A 27,607-nucleotide genomic window follows, 5' to 3' on the forward strand; every position below is an offset into this window, starting at 1 on the left:
TCATACTAGAGTACCTTTGGGCATAGGCATTGAATACCCTCACATCAAAAAATGCCCTCTGGCCTCTAGTCCAGAACCCCATTGCACTAACGTTAGGTCTTGCACCATCCTCTTTTATGGCTCCTCTTGGTAGGTCTTCTCCAGTGATTGGTTCGAGGCTCGGTTCGACTGATACATCCTTGGTTACTTCACTCAGAAATGTAGAGATAGTGTCTCTTATTTCATTATGTCTCTGGTATACGAAACCTCCTTTTGCACACGATAAAGCATGATCGATATTGAAGGCTTTCCCACATGCGCATTGATTAGGAAGATGTTTTAATCTCCAACGGTATCTGATTGTAACAGAGTCGAAAAACTCACGTTTTGTAAGATTAAAGTTTTCACTTTTGACACTGGTTTCGCAGTGAGCCAGTTGGAGGCCCCTTTGATCTGTGCTAACTCATTTGCTTTCTTCTCGTCCGATGTCATTTCTGCTCTTATTTCCTCTAACAAAGTTTGGTTTCTGGTTTCATTCTCTTTCATTATTCTGTTCCTGATTCTTGCATTATTCCCTTGGAACTCTACCTTTTGTGCAACAATGTTGTCAGCTAGTTCTTTGCTGATTGTTAATGAGTTTACGTGTTCATATTTAGCTATCTCAGAAAATATTGGAATACCCAGACCACTTAATCGTACTGGTAACGCTAGAAGTCGCCCCCGGGGGGGGTACTACCCTTGTGGACCGACGGGGGTGCTCCGCTGAGGTTCGAAAAATGGACCCTACGTGGGACTCGAAATTTGCGAAAAAAGTGACTCTGAATGGGACTGAAATTCCAAAATTTTCTCAAATTTTATACTTTTTCCCCAAATTTTCCAAAAATAGGCACCCTACGAGGGACTGATTTTTCTATTTTGGTGTTTTTGTGACCCTACCTGGGACTCGTGGAGGTTTAAAAAGGTACCCTGACCAGCGGAGCATCCCCGTAACCCATTTTGCCCTAGTACCCCCCCCCCCCCGGGAAGTCGCCTCTCAAGCCTGTCTTTAACACAATTGCCGGTTTTGTATTTTCCAATAACATTTTTTGTTATAATCCCTGTTGGAAATGAGTAAAATTTTCAAAATTTGATGACGTCATAAATAATGACGTCATAATTTTCAATTTTTTTTGCAATTTATTTTAATTTACATTGTCAATATACCTGCTATCACGTGTCAAAGTTTGAAAATGATTGGATAAATAGTTCAGAAGTTATCAGCATCTTAAAATTTTGAGTTTTAAGCGATTTTAGCCGGGTTTTATGTCACGATAAACAATAAAGCCATAAGGCGTTTAGATCAGGTTTCATACAACTTATTTCCCCTATACTATTGTAACCTTATTCAATTTCCACAAAGAAATGATTTCATTACCTTGTAAACCATGTTTTTAACTTTGTTTCTAGATGAATAATCAAAATTACTAAATAAATTAGAAGAAAATACAGTAGATAAATGGTTATGTGTCTGAAATAAGACTTGGTTTACATTTGACGTCAAAATGGTAGCATTTGCTGATGATGAAACTGACGAAGAAAAGTTTACTCGAAGTAAGATGTCTGTTTTTTTATCATACTAGTAACCCTTTCCACTTGAATTACTCCCATCCTACTCTGTTCCAGAGTGTATCTCACGTTTATCGCTTCGTAGTACACTCTGCGCGCATTGTCTGTTTGATGAAAAAATTCCCGTACGGAGACCTCTGTGATGAAGTATGATTTATAAGTAGCAACACTTCTCTCATCGTCTCCCCTCTCTTACCAACACTCCATCGCAGCGGTCGGTTTGAAAAATCTCAAATGAGAAAAGACAATGACAACAGACCTTCTACGGCAATGAAGTTTGAAATTAGCCGTAGATACTGGGTCTGTGTACAGACAGCTCCCATCCCAAATAAAAGGGGGTTTTTGCTAGATATAAATATAAGTAGCTGGGTAGTTCAGTCGGTAGAGCATTTGCCTTACAATCCAATGGTTCTGGGTTCGATCCCCGGTCAGTGCAAATTCAGAGAGTGAGTAGCTTAGATCGGTAAATCTGATCTAGGTGGTAAGTTACTGGGAGCTGAGAGTAGGTGTGGCGCTCCACCACAGCATTCGATCTCCCAGCTCTAGCGCAAATAGAAAAGTAGATGGACTCCCTCTCTCCCGGCGCCGCCGACAGCCAACAGATGAATATACTTATGAATTTAATGATGATGAAATTAATTATGTACTCGTCGGATCTACAGTCTCCTACATATTTGATGTTATAGACATTTTAGCATTCCAGTCATGTCTGGTAAACCTTACTGTTGCTTTGCACCTAGAATTTAGTCTTTGTAGCCTTCAGCTAGTCTCCATCGATCAACCTAGACTCTTAATTAAGTTTCAGTATTTCTGCACATTTTTCTTTTAAACAGTATATAGGCTAGCTGTCGATTAATATTTTTCCGTCTATAGGAAAGAAGCGGGTTCAAATCAGTGGAGATCTGGTGGAAAAACAACCAAGAGTCAACAAGATTCCATACCAGGATATCAAATTAGGAGAGGTATTGACAATGAAATAGAAGCCCGAATCTTTAACCTTTTTCAAGTAAAAAAAAGTGAAACCTTTAAAAATTGTCTTCGAGTGTGGTTCAATTCAATTCGGTCTTTCCGTAAAAAACGATTACATTACCGGTAGGTACAAAGAATAAAATACCGGGTGCGCCACAAAAAAGTTTCTCTCTTTAAAACTAATTTTCTCGAAATATAACATTTTTAAAAGAACCATTCTTATTTCATCGGAAAGAAGAAAGATAAACTTAAATTTTGAGGGGTCATTTATTAAATTTGATTCAGTAGATCAAAAGTTATGCTCAATTAAATCAAAAAGTTAGTTTCTGAAAGTGCTCAAAAACGTTAAAAATGGACCTATCAAATTAAACAGAAGCATAATTACATGATGCATCAGTATTTTCGTTTCAGTAATCAAAAATGATTATTAGCTGTCTAAATGACCTTTTGTTATATAAAGGAAGGTTGAATTATAACAAATGGAAGAAAATTCGTCGAAAAAGGCAAAGAAATCTGGCAAAAATTCATAAAATACATCAGATATGGGTTTTGAGGTACACCCAGCCCTACATCGACTTTATCCAGTCTAGAACCAAAGATCTGAGGAAAATTTCGGTAAAAGTAAATTAAAATGATTCTGATGAAGATTTCAAACCCTTTCGACCCATCAGTTTCAAAATTTAAGTGTTTAGTTACGGAAAAATGCTCTTAATCATGTAAAGGCTATGGTGATTGCCAATTTTAAAATAAAAATTTGATAGCTCGATTTTCAACGTTTTCGAGCACTTTCTGAAAATAACTTTTTCATTCAATTGAGCATAACTTTTGATCTGATGAATCGAATTTAATAAATGACCCATCAAAATTTAAGTTTATCTTTCTTCTTTCTGATGAAATAGGAATGGTTCATTTAAAACTTGTAGATTTCGAGAAAATTAGTTTTAAAGAGAGAAACTTTTTTGTGGCGCACCCGGTATATAATAAAATATCTCCCGACGAAAGGAATTGAGGCATTATCAGCTTTGTCGATAACTATCGAAAAGAAGCAGTAGAAAAAAGTTGTATAACTATCAACGATTTATGATAATGTTCCACTCCTTAGTGTTTTTTGCAATTTCTATTGCGTCGTCCCATTCAATATTTAATGTTTTAAGATCATTTTTGACAACACTGAGCCAAGTTGTAGTTGGTTTCCCTCGCGGTCTTTGGTACTTAGTGTTGGCATATTCGAGTGCTTTTTTCATAGGTGTTGAACTATTTGCTCGTAATACAGTTCCCAGCCACTTCAGTCTTCTACTTTTGATACGTTTGCTCCACTTTACTGCGTTGGTCTTTTGATACACTTCGGCATTCTTCACGATTTCTGGCCAGCTCACATTTAGCACGAAAGTTCGCAACAATCTTCTTTGGAATGCATCAATGGAATTTTCGGCTTGGCAGGTTGTTAAACTCCACAGCTCGCAGTTATACAGGAATATCGGTTCGATGTAGGTCGTGAATGCTGACATTTTTGTTTGTGTAGTCAATTTTTTATGACAGAACAACGTTCGTAATTTGTTGGCAGCTGAAATCGATATTCCTTTTCTTCTTTTGATGTCTTCTGATGTATCAAGCATACTGCCGAGAAATTTGCACTTTTTCCATTCGTTGTTATTTCTTGTGATGGTAAATTGTTCCGTTTTGTCCTGATTTATTACTAGATCTCGTTTTTCTAGTTCTGTTGGAACGGTCTGCTTAAACTTTTGCAGTGCGCGATAGTCTGAAGTTACTTTCCCGATATCGTCAGCATACTCCATTTCAATATCGATTTGTTCTTTTTCTGTGACAATGGCGTAATTGTGGTCTGTTAGATGGTCAGCAGGAATGGATGGTACAGTAGGAAGTGCATCAGGATGGTTGGGTATTTGGTGGTTTTTCAGCGGGTGTAGTGCTTTTGCTAGGTAGTACGTAAATTCGTTAGCACTTACACAGTCTCCTTGTGGTACATTTTTGAAAATCTTACTTTCAATCCGGCATTTGTGTGAAATACAAGCGGACCGCGCTAGGCTGCGCAACTAAGGTAGAATTTAATGGCTTCACTTCAGATTCACTTCACCCCTGCCTACGTTTCTGCGAGACTGTATTGTATTCGAGAAATTGCTTTGCATAACCATCGTTTCAATATTTCTTTAGGCTGTTCTCATCTCCTTTCTTCCAAACTTCAAAAAATTAATCAAGAATCGTCGGAATTATAGAAACATCCGAATACTTCATGTCTAACAATTTTTCATTTTTCTAGGACTTTAAGACAACCATGTATCTATTTGGTCAATGAAATTACCCATATGAACTGAACAGAACTTTGGGGGGAGGTGATGTTTCGAATCGGGAACCCCTGACTTAATGGTATTTACACCCTAGACTTTTAGGCCATCGTTACATACATGTCCATTATTGAAGAAAAACTAGCAAATGAAATGAAAGACGATAAAAGACCCGGGGGCACTGACCTTGACGGCCGACGGGGACGTGCCGCTCAAGTTTGAAAAGTGGACCCTGTCAGATATGAATGTTTGGTAAATTTGGAACCCTGTCAGATAGAAAATCGAAAACAATTTCCCATTTTCACCCTGAAAAGTGGCAAAAATGACGAAATGTAGACAAAAGATTGAGAATTTTTCTAATTTCCAGCCTGAAAATTGTCCAAAATAACCAAACGACGACCCTGTCTGGTACGAATGTTAAAAATTAGTAAATTTTGAACCCTGTCAGATATTTTCAGAGCCTAAAAAGTGACCCTGACCAGTGCCACGTCCCCGTTCTCAATTTCGTCTGAGTGCCTCCCCCGGGATAAAAGACCTTTAGGAAATTCAAAGCATTTAAAATTGATTGATCGTCGTTGAAAAATATTGCTTTTGGATATAAATCATGTTGTATAATTCTATGCAATTTTTATTTGAGACGTCATTTATGTTTCTCAACTGGTTATCTACTAAGTGACACAAATGAATGGATTAACGAGATTTCTCGGCGAAATTCCCACTGCCTTTATCTACTATTTAGCGAAACCACAGTCAAAGGAACGGGCTTGGCAAAATCAGCGGGGAAAGAAGACCCTGTTGAGCTTGACTCTAGTCTGACTCTGTGAAAAGGCATATGAGGTGTACAATAGGTGGGAGAGTAATCACCAGTGAGATACCAGAAGTATATTTGAAAATAGTTTTTGGCGACCACTTTTTATTGCAAATACCTGTTAATTTGTATATGGGCCCCTACTAAATAGGAATAGGGTACTCAAAAAGTTTTCAAAAAGAGATTGAGATTGAGAAAAAGATACTGATTTTTTGAACATTCTTCAATTAAGGATCCCGGCAATGTCAGATTTCTATAACCTCTACATGCTATTTTTTACCTGTGCATTGAGTATAGTAATGATGGTTTCGATGAAACCGTTACAGTAATCAGTGTTTAAACGTTCTCTTGTCTCAGTGAAGTATATACAGAGGCTTTTCCGTTTCAAAATTCTTCCTTATCACCGAAATTTCAAGAATTTGCTATTTAAAAACGCTTTGGCCACTGAGTAATGAAGGTTTATGTTTTATTTTCTCACTGTTTTCTCATAGTTTGTCGGTCGAGGAACGTATGGAGTTGTTTTCCAAGCGGTGTGGAACAAAAAAGATGTTGCAGTAAAAAGTATCGGTGATCGAAATGGGTCTGGTACACCAAAAGAGGTTTTTTTTCATTATTCATTATAGTTTAACCACAATCATGGTCGTAATATTTGAGAAAAAAGGGAAATCCACCGGGAAGTTTTGAAACCACAATCGATTTGTAAGTGCTCTAAAGTAGGTTTGAAGGGTAGAGTTTTAACTCTGAGTTTTAACACTAGACTTAAGACTTAGAGCCTTAGGATCTCAGGATCCAAAAGTTCAAAAATATTCCAATAAGGCTCAGAATATAGCCTGGAAGTCTGCCAACCCCTCCCAAATTGAAATATTCGATTAAGTTAAAGAGATAGCCCAAAATCGACTTTCTCGCCAGAACTTTAAATCTTGAAAAACGTTAAAATAACCGGAATTCTCATTATATTTCGACCATGATCGCAGTTTATGTATTTGAACTTATGAGGACAGCGTAGTGACTGAAGCGATTTGGACTAACTCTCATTTTTGACCCGCAAAATCGAGGACAATAGGAGGTCCTAAGTTACGGTCGATCTCAGTCAATCAGGAACTAGAAAAATTAGAAGCTAACCGTCTCCGTTGCAGAAAAGCATATACATACATAAACTCGTTAATGAGGACGAAGCGACGGTAAATATGGGCTCTTTACTATCTTCAATCTTGCTTGCGGGTAAAATCTTTTCGTTCACTCTTCTGTACTGTGTTCAAAACGGGTCTGCATAAACTTTTATGATATTATTATATATTGTAAGTTATAAATTGAAAGTTGCAGCTCGATTTTGTTTTTCACGGTTTTTTCGATTGGAAATCGGGTGTTTGATGAAGGAAAAAGAATAAAGAAGATTATCATCTTTTTGTAATTTTCTCCATTTAATTTAGGTTTCCATATTGTCGAAAGTACAGCATCCTCACATCATTGACTTTTACGGATACAGTGAGAAGAACAACCATGTAAGACCTCTATTTATCCCTCTCTTCAATTCCGAAGGAGGTCCGTCAGGCTAAGATTCTTTTGAAAAACTACTAAAGTGAAAACTACCCCCCCCCCATCAAGGGATAGTTAGTTTTTTTAATTTATCTTCCACCAAAATATAACATTAAGAACTTTGAATTTAATTTGAGTCCATGCGTCATTATGCTATTATCATACCCATGTCTCAGTTACCAGGTTCTATGGAATGGGACACAGGTTACCACTGACCTATATAAAGCCCAGCGTATGCAACGGAGCTTCTTCTATAGATTGAACCACTATATCTTGAAAAAGACTTCAGGTCTATTCAAATAAAAACTAAAATCAAGTCCTTGAATATTACAATTGGAAACAGAACACATCAAAGTTGATCATCTTTTTTTATAATCGATTTCAGATCTTCTTGGTGATGGAGTATGCGGATTGTGGATCGTTGTACGATAGTAAGTTTCTATCCGGTCGTCTGACGATGGAGAGGACGGGGGCGGGGCGGGGGCGGTAAAGTAAATGACGCGCAAGGGCCGACCTCAGATGTACTTGCCAATGTAGATTTAAAAAAGAACACACTAAGAGCTTAACGCTTTGTTGATGGCCAAAATATTAAGAACAAGTTAAGAACACTTTAAGGCTTCGAGGACTCTAAAACACCTGATTTCTTAGGTAAATGGAAGAAAATACTCCACAAAATGGTTAAAATAAGAACATAAGAACATTTTTAAAACCCAAACTGTTAAGAAGATTATGAAGGCTTCGAAAAATTTGGATGTTCTTATAAAATTGCGTGTAAACTTCTTGAGGAAATTTCTTAAATTTTAGAACTCACCTCGCACTCTGTATTATTGGGAACAGCGATTTACAACCATTTTATTGCAATTCTTTCTTTCCAGTCATTCACCGATCCAACTCAGAATATGGTGCAGTAGAGTACACACCAGCTCATGTGTTGAATTGGGGATTACAATGTGCTGAAGCCATGGATTATCTACACACCAGAAAACCCAAAGCCATTATTCATCGAGATCTCAAACCTTCCAAGTAAGCGAAAGATTGTCGAAGTAAGCTAAAATGTTTTCAAATCGGAGTGATGCTCAAAGTTAGTTTCAATTAATCCTGTTAGAGCCTTCCAAGTAGGGTTTGTTAGCTGAAGGCACAAGCAAGTGTGTTCGATCTTGATTCAATCATACACTCAACTACACTCAATTATTACAAAGTACTTTTTGGTTGCCTTTTTGTGCAACCTTAGAGCGATGGTACTGTTAGGAACTCAAAAACATTAATTTACATCAATTTCAGTATTTTGCTGTCACATGATTGTGAGATAGTGAAAATCTGTGACTTCGGTGAGGCGAGAATCTTCAATACTGTGATGACAGCTGGAAGTGGAACTCCACTTTGGATGGCACCAGAAGTTATTAACAGTAAGAAGAATGATTTTAACAAACAACTCAATCCCGTACCCAGAGCCACTTTCACCTTTTGATTTTACTGATGGACGTGATATACAAACCGATCGCTATCAGAATCATCGAAAAGCGAGCTAAGGGACTGGGTTCGAATTTGCGAAGGACTTACAGTTGACACTTGCTAAATCGGAGTTCTATTAAAATTAATCTTTCAATAATCCAGAAGATCGATTGGTCAACTCTTCATTCCGTTTATTTTTATCGAATAAAAAGAGTACTATGGTCACCAAAGAAAAGAGCTTAATTTTCTCCGACGTATTTATTTGCTTCAAGATGAGGGTCTAATTTTGTGATTTTTGTCTGTTTACGTTTAAGGTACCAAATACACAGAGAAGTGTGACGTATACAGGTATCATTACATTTCAAACTTCCTGGATATCTTTAAAAATATCGTCAAAAAACTTTATACGTAACTTTTTTTCATCCCGTTTCATTTAGCGTAACCCGAAGTGTGCAGGTGGCCTTTGAGTTTAAATTCGTGGCAGAAAGTACTTGTTTCACTTCTTTCTTAATAACATTTTTTTCTACCTTAGCTTTGGAATAATCCTTTGGGAGATGATATCAAGAAAGAAGCCATATTATGATTTGGAAGTTGAAGGACAAGGCATCTTCCTGGCTGTTTACAAAGGTCTGGGTTTCTTGTTGAATTAACGATTTATGCTTCTTATAAGAGAGGCTCAATACTGTATTAGCTATAAAGAACAAATAAAATAAATTATGTCAATTCTATATCTATCAAAAATAGAGGTGCAAAAAAGTATAATTTTAGCCTGAAATGAGCAAAACTGGTTCTTACACCCTTTTACAAAGTAATGGTTCTTAAATTCAATCTAGTCTGAATCGCAGACTTCTATATAAAACTGCTGGTAGTTTAAGAGGAGCACGAATCCGTCAGTGGATGCCAGCAGTCTAAATTGAATCCTTTCCTCTTTTAGGGCTTAGACCATCGACTTTGACCAATGTTCCGGATGGACTGAATGTCCTCATGAAAAGGTTTGATAATCTTTACTCTGCAACAAATCATATGCAATGATTTATATTCCTTTTTCTTGACTTCTCAATCTAGAATTTTAATATCAATTATTTCAGAAAATCGCTTGATGTTAAAGATAAAATCCAGCAGAACCTGGGGCTAAAATCTCCTCACCAGTTAGTAAATGAGTTTGGGCTTGGGCACGATTTTGTCAGCAATTATCTCAATTTTTGTTTTGATTCATTTTAGTTGTTGGGACGAATATGCAAAGGATCGACCTTCATTCAACGAACTTTCACGATTTCTCAGGCTAGCTTTCTCGGTAATACGTGGTCAAACATTTTTCTAATGATTTCTGGTCAATTAAAACAGATTTAAATGGAAACAAAGATATACTTTTCTTCCCGGTTACTGGGTACAGTACAATACACCAAATTTTGGTTCTGCCTTTTGTCACCTACACTATCAATCCAAAGGATGCCCACTCTATTAAGCTGCATTAGATTTTTTACTTTCCCATCAGAAAAATTTTATTTCAGTGTACAAACAAGGATTTGGATGACATGTTAGATAGACTTCTTTCAACTTGGAATATACACCCATTAACCTTTAACAGCTTTGAAGGTACCCAAGAATATGATGTCAAAATTATGTGCCTTTGAGAATGTCAATGCAATGATTTCAGACATTTTGACACCATTTTTTTTTGGTAGGAATGTTGTCTTTGAAAATGTCAATGCAAAGATTTGAGACATTTCTTGAAAACTCGAACCTTTAAAAGTTGATCTGTTTTCTTTTCACCAGTATGTCCACGAAGGAGATGAAGAATTCTTTCAATTAATCCACGAAGACCAATCAGAAGATTGGGATTTCTGGAGCGAACAAACAATACGTTTGGAGCATGAACATTCTATTAACAGAGAAATCTCTCATCTCACTGAAGATTCAAATAAAACTGCAACAAGACCTGTGATCGACCGACAGCTTAGTATCGGGGAATTTCGGCGACTTTTAAAAGATGGGAACGAAAATGGGTCCCCGCGTCCGATCCAGGAAGAAGCTCCGAAGAAGATTAAATCGTTCTGGACTAATACTTCTTTGTTAACCAAGATAGGACTTGGAAGTGCAGTTGTTGGAATGGTTTTATTTGTATACTATCGGAGGACAAGGAAATAATGAAATTTGTTTATCTCAAGGATTTTGGACATATTTGATGGATTATATTAAGTATCCAGTCTCAGTTTATTTAGATAAGAATTTTTGTAATTTTTTTTATTTCACACATTACGTATAGGACCGTATAAAATATCACTTTTGCCTACCTAAAACTATTAAACGTAAATCAGATTTCAGCCTTTTTCATCAATTAAAAAGGCCCAGTTCAATATGCTGACATCCGGTTGGCTTCTCTGCCTTTACACACGTAAAGATTCGTAAAGAATCCCCCCTACTGCTAAAATCCGTGACAAATTCCGGCGAAATTCCATAAACCTATAGCTCTCGGGCCTCGCGCGTTTGCGGCAACATCCTGACGACGGATAAATGATCGGGCTACAAGGAAATCCGAGCTACAACTTTTATGTGTAAATAATTTTTGCGGTAATTGATATAACTGCCCTGGCAACTTCATCAAGCTTCCGTGGCGCAATTGGTTAGCGCGTTCGGCTGTTAACCGAAAGGTTGGTGGTTCAAGCCCACCCGGGAGCGAAACTTTTAGTTAACCTTGATAATATTTGAATAGTCAGAAAGATGACAAGGTTGAGTGTGCTGACATACGTTTGTCGACTAGACGATATTGCGCGATCTAGTCTTGACTAGTTGAACCTGAAGTTGACTAACTTTATCGCGTGCTTTACTCTTTAGCGGAGAATCGTTTATGACAGAAAAGGGAGTTTAAATTTTCTGGTTGACGGGCGAATCTTAAATACGAACTTGCCTCGTTGACTTGGCTTGCAAAGAAAACTACCAAATTTGTTGTTTCAGTCTAAAAAAATCAAGTGCGCGACCTTAATTTACATAATAAGTGCGGACTTATTTCTATCACTCTAAAAATAAGTACAAATTCTGCATGACATAGCACGAAAACTTGTTTATTATCTTTGCTCAAATAGTTTGTCCATTATGTTGTTGTCATGTGATGGCTAGCATGACTTGTCATATGATCTTGTGTTTAATAAGTACATACCACACTCCCTTTAATTAAAATTATGATGTCATTCCTCAATCTATCAAACTTTTTGTAAGAATAAATCTTTGGTGATAATTTTGGTTGGTTGAAACTAATTTCAATAATTTAACCAAATAAAAATATTTTCAAGAGAACTAAATGTAGTTCCTCATAGAACTTTCTTAAAAGAAGGGACTTAAGTTTAAGAGCGTCAAACATGTAAGTCGTAAGTTTCTTATAAGAAAACTAGGATGGGTATGCTCTAGAATAAACGACTGCTGTGAGGTTTGATTTGATTGATCTCTTATTTAAAACTTATTATTTGATCAATCAGAAAACTCGTGATTCTCATGTTCTATGTTAAAAGAAGTGGTTTTGAAAGCTTCAGAATAAACGAAGGGAGTTCATTTGGATGAGAATTGTGTAAGGAACAGGTGAAAGGTAATCTGAATCACAGACCTCTATACAAGATATACTTTCTCTTTAAAAAACGTTTTCGTTATAGAGGATGAGCAGAAGCTCTGGAAGATTCTCTGGATTCCGGCAATCATGGGCTGGCGATAAGAAACTAAGGAGCTTTTAGTACATTGTAGAAGCAGTTTTAGGAAAATTTATTTCCTCGTTGTTTCCGCATTTTTTATGAATAGTCTCCGATCAGTATCATTTGATTTGTATCCGTACTTACTAGAATTTTCGTTAAAACTTCCGAGAATTTTTCTTATTACTGACTGTCACTCTGATCAAAATGTTGAATCTTTTAATTTAGAATCTGTGAAAATCAAATAAGCAAAAATGGAGAAACTATTCTTATTAGCGTTAGTTATCGGAGTAGCTTGCACTCTTCCAATGGAAGACCCAGCATGGAGAGAATTCAAATTACAATTTGGAAAATTCTACAAAGATCCAAATGCTGAGGTTGCGCGATATGCTATCTGGAAACAAAAGTTGCGAGAAATTGCTGAGCACAATTCCAACTCTAAACATACATACAAGAAAGGATTGAACCATTTCTCAGACTTGGTAAGAATTTTTTCTTAGTGTGGTACAAATAAATAAATAGAACTCTGAATCTCAATATTGTAGCAGAAACCAATTAGATATCAATTTTTGCGCATCAATTTAATTTGACTGTTCTGCATTATTACACAATGACGCTAGGCTAAGCAAATTAACATGTGTTTTATTTTCATTTTCCCTTAGACACACGAAGAGTTCCGTCAACAAATGGGTGGATGTTACAAACTACCAGCCAATTACACAGCTGATAAATCAGAAGGCTCAACATTCTTACCACCTTCAAATGTTGAAATCCCTGACGAAGTTGACTGGAGACAACAAGGATACGTCACACCCATTAAGAACCAAGGACAATGTGGATCATGTTGGTCTTTCTCCACTGTAAGTTGCATCCCAGCTGGCACACAACGTTGTTTTAACGTTCATTTAACGTTATATGGACGTTGTGAACGTTAAACAAACGTTGAAACAACGTTGTGTGGCAGCTGGGATAAGATGATCAAATACAGTCTCATGTACTATTATCATAATTCCTACATCCTTCCTGCCTGCAAAGGGTCAAATGTGTTTCGGATAACGCTACTTGTGAAAGTGTCCGAGACAAAGACATTTAGTCAGGTAGAATTAGGTCATAAACTGCCAAAACCGGGAGAAAAATGGTTTAGAGATTGAAATTTTGTTCCAATTTATCGCTCTCAGTAAAAATGCTGACGTCATCAAAATCGTCATTTTTTGGACTTTAGAGGTCATATCTCGGGATTACGTGGTCCAAATTTCAAAAGTGACCCCATTCTCTTTATCTACTCATCGAGAGGAATCTCCCTGTCTAGTTATTTTTGACATTTGAAAACCATTAAAAATCAGTTATCAAGGGTCCACCCTTGATTAATTGTAGACAAAAGTACCATGTCCGCCATTATGGATTTGAGGGTGTTCCCATCTTCGTGGGGGTGGGGTTTTTTTTTTGGTGATTCCTGACATAGTCCTGGACCTTTGTGCAAAATTTCATCTCTACACCATTTTTGTCTGGGTAGTTTTGCAATTCTACTTGACTAATTAGCAAATGCGAGCCAATTGAAGGTTACCGTAAAAATTGAACTTTCTAGGCTTTTTGCTCATAAAATATGTAAAAGTTTTGAAGTCAGCAGAACTTGTTGTACAGCTCGAGGGCATTCAAATTCAAACCTATATACACCCCTGTCTCACAGCTCCGGTGCAACTTTTTTTCTCATTGGGGATAAAAATTCCTATTGAAATCCCATTGGGGATAAAAATTCCTTTGTTCCAAGGTTAAAAAATTCAGTAGCGATGGTTTTGAAGTGCAATTTTTAAACATTGAATTTCGAATGGGGATGAAAAAAAAGTTGATTTCCAAGAGGGGCTGAAATTCTAAAGTCACATCGGGACGAAATTTTTGTCAATCTTTCCAGTGGGGCTTTGCTCCCAGCGGGTCTGTGACACAGTGGTATCTAAATCCAAATTGCCAACTTTACACTTTCCATCTACAGACTGGTTCATTGGAGGGTCAAATATTCAAAAAGACAGGAACTTTACCAAGCCTAAGTGAACAAAACTTGGTGGATTGCTCAAAGTCATACGGAAACCAAGGATGCCATGGTGGCTGGATGGACTGGGCCTTCAAATATATCAGAGATAACAAAGGAATTGACAGCGAACAAGGATACCCATACTACGCTAGAGTGAGTAAAATTTGTCTCTTCAAATCAGTGGATGAAAATCTGTACATACATTTACATTAGTATAGCCGAGAGCGACCCGAAGGCTCTTTTTTTCTTTAGCTGTCTATCTATCTATCTGAAGGAAGTAGAAGGTGCCACAACGTTCCCGGGGTTTCTCCGCTTATCTTATCAATCTGGACCCAAAAAACCAATGAAATATTCAAATATGTCAGGAATAAATCCAAGATTAATAAAAGAAATTTCTTATAAATCCAATATTCTTCTTATTTGACCATAGGAGCTTGGATACTGCTACTATAACGCTCAATACAACACAGCTACTGACACAGGTTTCGTTGATATCCCATCTGGTGATGAAAACGCATTGAAACAAGCTGTCGCAACCATCGGTCCTATCTCCGTAGCAATTGACGCTACAAAACCTTCATTTATGAGTTATCGCAGTGGTGTTTACATCGAGCCAACCTGTGGCAACACACTGGCAAATCTTGATCATGCTGTCTTGGTTGTTGGTTATGGAACAGAAAATGGACAAGACTATTGGTTGGTGAAAAATAGCTGGGACACTTATTGGGGAGATCAAGGATACATCAAAATGGCACGAAACCGTAATGACCAGTGTGGTATCGCATTGAAAGCTAGTTACCCATTAGTTTAGATAGATGTGACTAAACACTAAACTATAAATTTACTTAAGGAAATTCAATCCGAAAGTTCTTAAAGCCGTAGAACCTTCGAGATCTAAGCACTCTTACCTAAAAGGAAAAGAAACATTTGAAAATTATACATTAGGCTATAGTTTTACAAGAAATATCACCAATTTTTATATTATTAAGCCAAATTTTCATTGAGCATTGTAAATAGAATTTTTGTACTAATTATTTAGAAATAAGGAAATCAAAAATAATGAGTATCAAATCCAGATTTCGAAAACGTCAATCACTACCCCTCCCCCTACTCAACGATGTAAAATAGATAAATAATAGATAACCAACTACCTCTAGAAGGCACTTCTCCCAAGAGAACAACCATTGTTTTCCTATTGAAATGAGCATTCTATTAAAAAGCTCTGTGTGCAGTGCGTGTTATGCTTTTAGCTAGATTTTTGACACACTTTTTGACATCCACTGAATTGATAGAAAATTTGAATTGTTATTTACTGCAAATTTTGGATTTTTTTTCAAAAAATAAAGGTACCAATCTTTAGACAAAATAACTACGGATCGGCCTGATACCACTTAATCTTCATCTGGATAAATAAACGCTCATAAAATGCTGTTATCTGAATAATATATGTGTGATTTGAAATGCGATATCTCACGTATGAAAAGTGCATGGAGGTTGCATGATACAAAATAAACAGATGAATGTTTATAGAACAATAATATCTAATTAAAAAATTCCTTCTGTGAGGCTGCCTATAGGAAAATACACTTTTTCTAACCCAAATTTTGGAAAAATATACATCACGTGATCGATTCTGTCCAATAGAAGGTTGCAAATGAAGCAAGTTTTTATTTAATTGCACTTTTACGATGTAAAATGCAATTAATATTTTTACACCCGTAACCCCGTAACACGGATGTTTTTTGAGAATCAAGGCAAGTTGATTATCTATTATTTTTACATCGTTGCCCTACTACTGTGTTATCGAATAAAAAGCTGAACAGATATCTTATTTTCGACCTAAACCCTAAATTTAGCATAATTTAACCAGCCTCGATTCTATATATACCCATAAAATTATATTAGCAGTTCTTAAAATGTTCTTTATATTGTTAAGGACCGAGGCCTGAATTGTTTTTAATTTGTTATATGGTTTTGGCCAAAATTCATAAATGTGAACAATTTCTCAAAAAATAAGAAACGAATTAAAATGTACTAACAAATATTCAAAAAATATTTTTTCTTTAAATATCTTTTACTAAAAAAGCGAAATTCGAGATAAATTGTCCAAGCAAAATCTAATCATCTACAACATATTTCAAAGGGCAAACATCCAATCTTTAGCACATTTTCGTTGTGAACAATGTCTAAGTCACACCAAGAAAGTTTCTTGGTCACACTTTTTTAACATAAGGGCTACAGACTATTTCTGGGAATTATGATTTACGAATTGTAAAAAATTATATCTAATGCATATAAAATACAACTCTAAAAAGAATAAATAACAAACAGAAACCTTCTAATTTATCATTAATTTTAAATAATCATACTATACCATGATCTAATTCTAAAAGATATCATTGACAGGCAGTGTATTAGAATTATGTCTGTATCTTGGTCAAAAACTCTTAATCCAAAATCTACAATTCTCTATTCAGTCCTTTTTGTATCAAATCATTTCCTCTAGCACCGTCCAATGTCTTTCGTGATTCACATTTATCATTATGGTACAAACAATTCAAGCTTCAGTAGTCACCGACTCGACGCTTACTTTTCATTTCGATTCTTCTTTCTCTTTCGTCTCTTCTTTACCACCATATCTAAAAAACAAAATTTTCGAAATAAAACTGAAACTCTGTGAACGCCAAAGTACGGCTTAACGAAGCCTAATTGTCCCGCAGGGGCTTTTGTTGCTTCACGTAGCGGACTCGCTCGCCAGAAAAATATTCAGATTCAGATTCATGTTTCGTTCGATTTTTTTCGTGATATTTTTTTAACTTTCGTGCATTTTACACAGAGCATTTGTGAAAGCGAGAAATCGAAAGTCCCGTCTGCACCACAGATCTGTAAAGCCCGAAGGGCTAGATTTGCGGCCTTGGTCAAAAAGTGAAGCTCATCTTTTTGGAAGGATTTCCTACCAGAGTCACGTGACTAAAATGTGCAATTTCACCGGTTTGAGAGATGTGAAATAGCGTTTGCCGCCTACTTTTTTTTATCTCGCGCTCCGAAAACAATTCAAATGCTAGATCCTATCCATCGGCACGAAATTTAAAAAGTCAAATTTTTGCTTCACTTTTTTTTGCTGGAGAAAGCTTAAAGTTGCCTATCTAGCCCTTCGGGCTTTACAGATATCTGTGGTCTGCACTGCCAGTCCACTCCACACAGCTAAGCTTTCACAAACAACAAACAGCACACAAGATTTCTGCTTGGTTAATATCTTTTTAACGTAGTTGCTCAACTGGATTTACTTGAGGGACATTGTTTGCTACTAAATGAATAACTATGAAACTACTGATATTGGACCAAACCTTATACGATTGTCAGAATGGACGACATCTTCAATGACAATGACAGTGTGTGGCTATACACACACCCAGCCAGTTATGCGCTGCTCTACCGAAACCCTACTGATATTATAAAGGCATAGAAATAAGGGAAATTGACTGTTAATTCATATTGTTTTTACCTATATAGTGACTTCATTTTGAAGGAAATTAAATTGAAATTTTTTAAGCCTTGCGCCAAAACGTGCCAAAAACTGGTATACCACCTTCTTACAGAAGGTTTAGTGAGTGAGACATGCCAATGAGAATATACTATGACTAACATGAACTGATTCATTCTCGTGGACATTTGAAGCACAGTGTTACAGCAAAAAATGGTTGAGCATGGGGATCAGCGAGCAGAAAAATGTAAACAGAAGCGGAACAAAAGTCAAAAAAACGATGGATTATGGAGTATTTGATGCTATTTTGTGAATATATTTTTACGCCAATATTGAAGCTTTAGGAAACTTTAAAAATGCTGTTTATGTCACTGTGCCAGAACGGTACTTCGATATGTATGTACGCCGAAGATTTTCAGCCTCATATTATGAACAGACTCGAACACTCTCTCTACTAATACCACCACTGCACACTGTACCTTGTTGATGTTGAACGCAGGAGCCTACTTTGCTCAAATTAAAACTGAACAAACTTTTTGACTTTTTAGAACCAGACGTCCAATAAAATACAAACACAATGTTGTACCTACCTGTGAAGTGAAAAGTTTTTAACCATGTTGACGGTGGTTACAACGGGACACGGTATCTGAAATTCCCTTAGCCTTTATTTTCAAAACACATGGATTAAAGACAAGATGAATCTGTTTTTATGGGAGCGAAACAAACACACTTGTTGAAATACAAAGTCTGGCACTACTTTAATTGGATCAATTTATATTTCGCAGGAATTACCTTAAAGAGTATGAATTTATACGAGGATAAATTAATGCGGGATTAATTAATGCAGAATTAATTAATTAGGCCCTAATTCGCATTATTTAAATTTGGCAATTTTTCAGCCAGTCACATTGATTAATTGCGCAAAATGATTTATTCTACCATTAATTTATACTCACCGTTGGGCATCCACTATCCACAAAATTTAAGCTTTTTGCAAGGACTTATTTTCGTGTTTTCCCACGTTAAGTTATTTTCAAAAAGTGATAAAATACGTTTTGGTATTTTTATGTATTAAACAGTCCTTTCGTTGAAGAATCTCCGCTTTCTTGCTTGCCAGGGAAGTGGAAGTGGATTACATAGCAATAGAAAAAATTGTGTACAGTGGCGGATTAGATGATGTTTTAATATTTTCATGGTGACTAATTTTCGCTGAAGGCACTTTTTGCAGAAACACGTATAAAGATTGTTAAAGTTTTTCAGATAATTTTCAGTAACCTTTATGATACAAATAAATTATATCTACAGTATGCCACCAGTCCAAAGTTACTTACTTTTTAAATTTTAAATCAGATGACTGAAATTGTATTCAATTTAATGGAATTCACCTTTAATCTGCATTATGTATTCTTTATGGGAGGGAAGCACTTTCAGTTTCACAGTACACATTCTTATGTTTGGGTTTTTAAAAGTGATTTTTATCTGGTGATAGAATAGAAAATCAACTTTGATATCATTCTAGTTCTTAATATTTTGCGAAACCTGTAATGGTTTTAATTTAGGTCACTTTGCATCAGAAAGTGTAGATTTAACAGGTTTTTTTTTGAATTGACACTTTCGTTATGTATGGATCTTACTGAGGAAATTTTAACCGCATCGGCTCGTGTTTCTTAACTTTAAACAGCTCTAGTAACATTGAGCACTTTTCATGAAGACTCGCTTCACCAATTTATAGTCTGATTATGATTCCCTTGCTCTCTTCATGGCTAAGTTCCTCTGGGCTAATATCTGCTATCGGCGGGGCATTTATAGCGACAGCTACTTGCTAGTTTAGTTAGTGGTAGATTCGCTGGAGTTAGGTATTCGGTATTCGGGATTCGGGATTCGCATTCGGGATTCGAAAAAGCTCAATAAAAACTTAACGAAAAAAGATATTAACTTGAAATAAAAAACGGATGCATGTACACATACTAAGGAATAAATCCCAATAAAAAAAATTCAGAATATGAGCTCAGTTGTCACGTGACTATGGGAAATTCCCCTATTCGGGATTCAAATCCTGTCAGGGACCTTTCTTCAAAAGCTTGCCAGTCATCAGTAAATGGTTAAATTGACTTCAAATAAAAAACGGATGCAAGTTCACATGTTAAGGAAGATATTCCAAAAAAATTATTCAGAATATGAGCTTAGTTGTCACGTGACTACGGGAAATTCCCCTATTCGGGATTCAAATTATTTCAGAGACTTTTTTCAAAAGCTTACCAGTCATCAGGAAATGGTTGGATTGACTTCAAATAAAAAACGGATGCAAGTTCACATGTCAAGGAAGATATTCCAAAAAAAAAAATTCAGAATATGAGCTTAGTTGTGACGTGACTATGGGAAATTCCCCTATTTGGGAGTTATTTCAATTTAGAGACCATTTTTAAAAAGCTTACCAGTCATCAGGAAATGGTTGGATTGATTTCAAATAACAAACGGATGCAAGTTCACATGTCAAGAAAAACATTCCAAAAAAGAAAATTCAGAACATGAGCTTAGTTGTCACGTGACTATGGGAAATTCCCCTTTTTGGGAGTTACTTCAGTTTAAGGACCTTTTTTGAAAGCTTACCAATCATCAGGAAATGGTTGGATTGACTTCAAATAAAAAACGGATGCAAGCTCACATGCTAAGGAACAAATTCCAAAAAAAATAATTCAGAATATGAGCTTAGTTGTCACGTGACTACGGGAAATTCCCCTTTTCGGGATTCATTTTAATTTAGGTACCTTTCTTAAAAATCTCATAAAAACTCAAGGAAGAAAGATATTGACTTCAAATAACAAACAGATGCAAGTTCACATGTCTGGGAAAATATTCCAAAATATATTATTCAGAATATGAGCTTAGTTGTCACGTGACTATGGGAAATTCCCCTATTTGGGAGTTACTTCAATTTAGAGACCTTTTTTAAAAAGCTTACCAGTCATCAGAAAATGGTTGGATTGACTTCAAATAAAAAACGGATGCAAGTTCACATGTCAAGGAAAATATTCCAAAAAAAATTATTCAGAGCATGAGCTTAGTTGTCACGTGACTATGGGAAATTCCCCTTTTTGGAAGTTATTTGAATTTAGAGACCTTTTTTAAAAGATTACCATGGATTGATCATGGATTGACTTCATTAGCGTTTTCTTATTCTTTTTTGAAGGACATTCATGTTTCTTTTATTAGAGCACCTAAATTTTGATTGAGGCTGAATGTTCTTATTTTTTCAACCATTGTCAGCCTTAGATGTTCTTGTTAATGTTCCTATATATGGGTCCAAATAATAAAAGAAATGTAATGTCTCGAGTGAACCGTAATAAACCCAACAGGTACTGAACGTTATTATAACGTCCAAACAATGTTGTCTCAACATCAGAACGTCAAATCTTTCAAATTTACCCATAGATCATTTTACCCCTTTTGTGTCTTATACATCATCATCTATTTCACCCACTATTATTCTGTCTCATTTTTCTCTACGCCCAAGCTACCTTTTTAACGCACCTTCCTTCTCTTCATATACACGCAAAGACACTCCACTAAAATAACCAACTAATCATATACCATAGGTAAAAAATAATTCATAATAAATTCTTGGTGGTGAGTTAAATTCTTAATAAGGATGATTTCACAACTTATTGGTATTAACAACTTATTGTTAATAATTGCTGAAAATTAAGCAACTGTGAACCGGAAAAACTCTTTCCGAACCTGAAAAAACTCCCTGTCAATCAAACATAACAACTTCCAATCAACAACTACAATCGGAGAGTTGAATAAATAGAAGATGGACAAAATTCACCGGGGTGTTTTGAAACCACAATCGATTTGTAAGTGCTCTAAAGTAGGTTCGAAGGGTAGAGTTTTAACGCTAGACTTAAGACTTAGGACCTCTCCCAGATCGAAATAATCGATGATATCAAGTCGAGGGCCTGAAATTGACATTCTCGCTCGAGCTTCGAATTTTTGAAAAATAGTAAATTAGCCAAAAGTGCAAATATATTATGGCACGGATTGTACTTTTAAAATAACTACTGAGCTTGAGGATGTAGTATCTTAGATAGTATTGATACTACCTGGCCCGCTGATCTCCCGGGGGGGTACTAACCTTTCAACCAACGGGGGTGCTCCGCTGAGGTTTGAAAAATGGACCCTACGTGGGACTCGAAATTTGCGAAAAAAGTGACCCTAAATGGGACTGAAATTCCAAAATTTTCTCAAATTTTCTACTTTTTCCCCAAATTTTCCAAAAATAGGCACCCTACGAGGCTATTTTGGTGTTTTTGTGACCCTACCTGAGACTCGTGTAGGTTAAAAAAGGTACGCTGACCAGCGGAGCATCCCCGTAACCCATCTTGCCCTAGTACCCCCCCCCCCGGGCTGATTTACGAGAAGTTATTGAATTAAAGGGTCGAAAACTTCATCTGAGTAGATCTGAGTCAACTGATGACCTCCTAAAAGCTCTTCAATCTAACAAAACGCAACAAATGATCTGACTTCATTATTTACATTATCTCCCTGTTACAGCTTAAGGTCTCTATTTCTTTATAAATCTTATCGGCAGTATTCTGACCTAATATATCTTTTTTGCTTTTGTTTTTCTTTTCTTTTTTTCATCGAAATAACTCCCAAAAAAAAGGAATTTCCCATAGTCACGTGACAACTAAGCTCATATTCTGAATTATTTTTTTTTGAATTTGTTCCTTAGCATGTGAGCTTGCATCCGTTTTTTATTTGAAGTCAATCCAACCATTTCCTGATGACTGGTAAGCTTTGGAAAAAGGTCCCTGAAATAATTTAAATCCCGAATAGGGGAATTTCCCGTAGTCACGTGACAACTAAGCTCATATTCTGAATATTTTTTTTTGGAATATTTTCTCAGATATGTGAACTTGCATCCGTTTGTTATTTGAAGTCAATACCTTTCTTCCTTGAGTTTTTATGAGCTTTTCAAAAAAGGTCCCTAAACTGAAATAACTCCCAAAAAGGGGAATTTCCCATAGTCACGTGACAACTAAGCTCATATTCTGAATTATTTTTTTTGGAATATTTTTCCAGATATGTGAACTTGCATCCGTTTGTTATTTGAAGTCAATACCTTTCTTCCTTGAGTTTTTATGAGCTTTTCAAAAAGGTCCCTAAACTGAAATAACTACCAAAAAGGGGAATTTCCCATAGTCACGTGACAACTAAGCTCATATTCTGAATAATTTTTTTTGGAATATTTTCTCAGATATGTGAACTTGCATCCGTTTGTTATTTGAAGTCAATACCTTTCTTCCTTGAGTTTTTATGAGCTTTTCAAAAAGGTCCCTAAACTGAAATAACTCCCAAAAAGGGAATTTCCCATAGTCACGTGACAACTAAGCTCATATTCTGAATTATTTTTTTTGGAATATTTTCCCAGATATGTGAACTTGCATCTGTTTGTTATTTGAAGTCAATACCTTTCTTCCTTGAGTTTTTATGAGCTTTTCAAAAAGGTCCCTAAACTGAAATAACTACCAAAAAGGGGAATTTCCCATAGTCACGTGACAACTAAGCTCATATTCTGAATAATTTTGTTTGGAATACTTTCTCAGATATGTGAACTTGCATCCGTTTGTTATTTGAAGTCAATACCTTTCTTCCTTGAGTTTTTATGAGCTTTTCAAAAAAGGTCCCTAAACTGAAATAACTCTCAAAAAGGGGAATTTCCCATAGTCACGTGACAACTAAGCTCATATTCTGAATTTTCTTTTTTGGAATGTTTTCTCAGATATGTTAACTTGCATCCGTTTGTTATTTGAAGTCAATACCTTTTTTCCTTGAGTTTTTATGAGCTTTTTAAAAAAGATCCCTAAACTGAAACAACTCCCAAAAAGGGGAATTTCCCATAGTCACGTGATAACTAAGCTTATATTCTGAATAATTTTTTTTGGAATTTGTTCCTTAGCATGTGAACTTGCATCCGTTTGTTATTTGAAGTCAATCAAATTATTTTTAAGAAAGGTCCCTAAAATAATTGAACTCTTGAAAAGGGGAATTTCCCATAGTCACGTGACAACTAAGCTCATATTCTGAATAATTTTTTTTGGAATATTTTCCCAGATTTGTGAACTTGCATCCGTTTGTTATTTGAAGTCAATACCTTTCTTCCTTGAGTTTTTATGAGCTTTTCAAAAAAGGTCCCTAAACTGAAATAACTCTCAAAAAGGGGAATTTCCCATAGTCACGTGACAACTAAGCTCATATTCTGAATTTTCTTTTTTGGAATGTTTTTCTTGACATGTGAACTTGCATCCGTTTGTTATTTGAAATCAATCCAACCATTTCCTGATGACTGGTAAGCTTTTTAAAAATGGTCTCTAAATTGAAATAACTCCCAAATAGGGGAATTTCCCATAGTCACGTCACAACTAAGCTCATATTCTGAATTTTTTTTTTTGGAATATCTTCCTTGACATGTGAACTTGCATCCGTTTTTTATTTGAAGTCAATCCAACCATTTCCTGATGACTGGTAAGCTTTTGAAAAAAGTCCCTGAAATAATTTGAATCCCGAAAAGGGGAATTTCCCGTAGTCACGTGACAACTAAGCTCATATTCCGAATAATTTTTTTGGAATATCTTCCTTAACATGTGAACTTGCATCCGTTTTTTATTTGAAGTCAATTTAACCATTTACTGATGACTGGCGAGCTTTTGAAGAAAGGTCCCTGACAGGATTTGAATCCCGAATAGGGGAATTTCCCATAGTCACGTGACAACTGAGCTCATATTCTGAATGTTTTTTATTGGGATTTATTCCTTAGTATGTGTACATGCATCCGTTTTTTATTTCAAGTTAATATCTTTTTTCGTTAAGTTTTTATTGAGCTTTTTCGAATCCCGAATGCGAATCCCGAATCCCGAATACCGAATACCTAACTCCAGCGAATCTACCTTAGTTAGTTAGTTACAAGTTACAAGTCTGAACAAAAGTTGATATTTTCCTTCAAAAATACGAAAAATACAATCAGAAAATCCCTTTTTCGTAGAGAGATTTCAAAGGGATAAAAATCACATACGAATATTTGATGTATCTTCCAAGTTGAGTCAACTGTGCTCCCTCATTCGTGAAATGACAGGCGAAAAGTAACAAGTTTCGTGGTTGCACTTGCCATGCAAATCTCATAAACAAACCAGAATAGATACACAAAGCTGAAAAAGAAACAAATTCACCAACAATAATTTCAACTTTCCTTGTTCAGGGTGTCTATAGAGTTTATTTAGATGTTTCAGTAGATAATAGAAAAATTAGCCCATCATTTATTTTTTGCTTTGAATTTGATAAGGAAAATGTCTCGAAACGGTAGTCTTCTACAAAAGCAGTTTCATGCTTCATAGAATACACAGGGTCCAACACAGGTTGCACTTATAATTTGTTCACATAGAAATCCTATAGAAATAATCTGATTCTGCAATTTTAGAGTAAGGATGGTGTATATCAATCTCGTTTTTTAAAGATCAGGTCCTGGAGGTTGGAAGAAATCGAAAAATTAACAAACGGGGACAGTTTTTAAGCACCTAAGAGTAGGGACCTGGGAACTATTTTTTTGCAAACAGTTGTTGTTGTTGCTGTTGATAACTGTTTTTGTTGTTGAAATAAAATTTGAGAAACAAGTGAGTGAAGACAATTCTCTCACAGGAATTTTCTTGTACCATTTTCTATAATTCCATTTTTATAGTCATCCTGATCGTATTATCCATTCAAAAAAACATACCTGTGGTCATCCGTGGACTGATCATTTCTGGGTCTTTTTTCATATCAGCTATTGCAGCTAAGGGAATGCCCCAGTTTGCAACTAGACAAAAAAGTGACAAATAACAATTTTAATAATCAAAATATTCCATAAATTCACAATCATTCAATAAACAGCAAAATAATAATCCTTTTTAAAACAATACATATTTTCTTTTATAAGCAAAGTGTATGCCCCTTGGTCAGGCTCGTGTATGCATTAGTTGCTCAAAGCATCCAGGCATAGATTATGCTTATCATATGCTTATGAACCATGCTGATAATTCACCCCAAGGCAAGTTTTAGTGAAATTTTAGAAATTTTGTAAAAATTTGTTTAAATTTGTTCAGATTTGGGAGTAGTGGTAGCCGTGGAATGTCTTTATTTTACTTGACCTCAAACAAACCATTTTAAACTGATAAAAAATGACAACTTAAAAAATATTTCAGGCTGACACATATGCTTATGTTATGCTTAGGAAGTCTACAAATCTGAGCCATTATATGCTTATAAGCGTTATGCTTATAAAAAAAAACATGTAATCAAATAAAAAGTTTCATTGCACTCAGGAGCTCTTCTTTTAAATAGAAGAGGCCTCTTTATATTGATAATTTCAAAGTAATTATAAGATACATAATTTCAAACATTTTGAGGGGTCTATCAATTTCATCCACTGATATTTTACAAATTACACAGCTGTTTTAGGATAACGACCGCAAATGTCCAGAAATATCACACCAACTTTATCCTACCCGGAGTAATCCTGGTTGGATACTGGATGATGTGATATTTTATAAAAGATACATAATTTCAAACATTTTGAGGGGTCTATCAATTTCATCCACTGATACTTTACAAATTACATAGCTGTTTTAGGATAACGACCGCAAATGTCCAGAAATATCACACCAACTTTATCCTACCCGGAGTAATCCTGGTTGGATACTGGATGATGTGATATTTTACAATAGGCGCAAGAAAATTTTCTTACAGGGATCGAGCATAAGAAAAACTGCATAAAAATATAAGGATAAAATTATGATTCATATTCCTTTCAAGTTTCAATTATTTTCCGTATTTGCACCTAAATTTTACAAAACCTTTTTAATTTTATCCCTTCTCTGAATGTCGCTTCCTAGGGAGGGTACCCATTTTTCCATATTCACACATCCACAAGCAGCATTAGGATAACGATCGCAAATTTCCCGAAATATCACACCATTCTCTATCCCTTTGGGAGCAATCCTGAAGTGATGGTCCATGATGGGATATTTTATAAAACAATAATGTTTTGATAAAAAAGATATAAGATATCACCTACCTGGTCCCCAAAAATGCTGAAAAAAAAGAAAACATATTTTGTTAAGATTTTAAAAGAAATCGGAGATTTTTTAGGTGGGAGGATATCAAAAGTGGTTGATAAGAATGTTTTGGTTTGTTTGCAAATATACTTTGCTAGTATATATGATTTTCCAATAACTTTTGGATACTTACAGTACTGCAAATGTAATTCCACCAGAAATCTTTGCTTCCAAGGCGTCTGAAAAATGCTGATGCCATCTTTTGAATTTAAATTGTTATTTCACTGAAAAAGATTTAGCCCCATAACAATTACGAAAGGATAAATTTTTCCGATTTGGAGGTCGTATTGGCAAAATTAAGCCATAGATCTTTTTCTTGGAAAGTTAGTGAGAATGGGCCTTCAGGCCTGATGTTACTTAAATATATAGATAGATAGATGGATAGAAATTGTTCTTCAAATTAGTCTTTGAGGGTTGGCTCCAGTTCAAATTTTTTCATTTATGGCTCAAAATTTTGGTAATTTCTCATAGTTTTTTATATATATAAAGTTAATTTCATTAAAAGATGCAGGTTTATTTTTTCATGAATCCCTTTATTAGTTTTGCGGTGCATTTTTTTTGCAGCATTAATCTTTGATACGCATCTCGGCAGGAAACTACCGTAAGTTGGCCTATTGTC

The 27,607-nt window shown here is 35.6% G+C and overlaps 3 protein-coding genes and 1 non-coding gene across 4 annotated transcripts; 3 read left to right on the top strand and 1 right to left on the bottom strand.

Moving 5' to 3' along the window:
* The first annotated feature begins 1,423 nt into the window (after positions 1-1,423).
* LOC136806171 (mitogen-activated protein kinase kinase kinase 7-like) lies at positions 1,424-10,971 on the top strand. Its single transcript, XM_067062733.1, has 12 exons — positions 1,424-1,569; positions 2,458-2,546; positions 6,156-6,263; positions 7,095-7,166; positions 7,586-7,631; positions 8,076-8,223; positions 8,482-8,606; positions 8,967-9,000; positions 9,185-9,279; positions 9,587-9,644; positions 9,874-9,946; positions 10,429-10,971. The coding sequence occupies exons 1-12, from the start codon at positions 1,521-1,523 to the stop codon at positions 10,798-10,800; spliced, it is 1,269 nt and encodes a 422-aa protein (XP_066918834.1). The 5' UTR covers positions 1,424-1,520; the 3' UTR covers positions 10,801-10,971.
* A 286-nt stretch (positions 10,972-11,257) lies between these two features.
* Trnan-guu (transfer RNA asparagine (anticodon GUU)) lies at positions 11,258-11,331 on the top strand. Its single transcript has one exon. It is a non-coding gene; the product is annotated as a tRNA-Asn (tRNA).
* A 1,222-nt stretch (positions 11,332-12,553) lies between these two features.
* Positions 12,554-15,430, top strand: LOC136806174 (procathepsin L-like). The gene is made up of 4 exons (XM_067062736.1): positions 12,554-12,811; positions 12,992-13,189; positions 14,317-14,508; positions 14,786-15,430. The coding sequence occupies exons 1-4, from the start codon at positions 12,584-12,586 to the stop codon at positions 15,164-15,166; spliced, it is 999 nt and encodes a 332-aa protein (XP_066918837.1). The 5' UTR covers positions 12,554-12,583; the 3' UTR covers positions 15,167-15,430.
* Positions 15,431-16,863: 1,433 nt separating this feature from the next.
* LOC136806175 (mitochondrial pyruvate carrier 1-like) lies at positions 16,864-27,213 on the bottom strand. Its single transcript, XM_067062737.1, has 5 exons — positions 27,122-27,213; positions 26,949-26,964; positions 25,611-25,691; positions 24,915-25,047; positions 16,864-16,994 (listed from the first exon to the last, which is right to left on the bottom strand). Exons 1-5 carry the CDS (start codon positions 27,185-27,187, stop codon positions 16,949-16,951), a joined length of 342 nt encoding a protein of 113 aa, XP_066918838.1. The 5' UTR covers positions 27,188-27,213; the 3' UTR covers positions 16,864-16,948.
* Positions 27,214-27,607: the final 394 nt, after the last annotated feature.

The sequence above is a fragment of the Clytia hemisphaerica genome, unplaced genomic scaffold, assembly GCF_902728285.1.
Source record: "Clytia hemisphaerica strain Z4C2 unplaced genomic scaffold, Clytia hemisphaerica genome assembly, whole genome shotgun sequence".
NCBI classification, from domain to species: domain Eukaryota; kingdom Metazoa; phylum Cnidaria; class Hydrozoa; order Leptothecata; family Clytiidae; genus Clytia; species Clytia hemisphaerica.

Coding starts and splice junctions, on each gene's coding strand:
- LOC136806171 (XM_067062733.1), top strand. CDS start 1,521: ATGGTAGCATTTGCTGATGATGAAACTGACGAAGAAAAGTTTACTCGA. Junction 6,264..7,094: donor GGTCTGGTACACCAAAAGAG/GTTTTTTTTCAT, acceptor CATTTAATTTAG/GTTTCCATATTGTCGAAAGT. Junction 9,001..9,184: donor GAGAAGTGTGACGTATACAG/GTATCATTACAT, acceptor TTTCTACCTTAG/CTTTGGAATAATCCTTTGGG.
- LOC136806174 (XM_067062736.1), top strand. CDS start 12,584: ATGGAGAAACTATTCTTATTAGCGTTAGTTATCGGAGTAGCTTGCACT. Junction 12,812..12,991: donor TGAACCATTTCTCAGACTTG/GTAAGAATTTTT, acceptor ATTTTCCCTTAG/ACACACGAAGAGTTCCGTCA. Junction 13,190..14,316: donor CATGTTGGTCTTTCTCCACT/GTAAGTTGCATC, acceptor TTCCATCTACAG/ACTGGTTCATTGGAGGGTCA.
- LOC136806175 (XM_067062737.1), bottom strand. CDS start 27,187: ATGGCATCAGCATTTTTCAGACGCCTTGGAAGCAAAGATTTCTGGTGG. Junction 25,048..25,610: donor CAGTCCACGGATGACCACAG/GTATGTTTTTTT, acceptor TTTCTTTTTCAG/CTTTGTGTATCTATTCTGGT. Junction 16,995..24,914: donor GGAAGATACATCAAATATTC/GTATGTGATTTT, acceptor TTTGTTTTTTAG/ATATGGTGGTAAAGAAGAGA.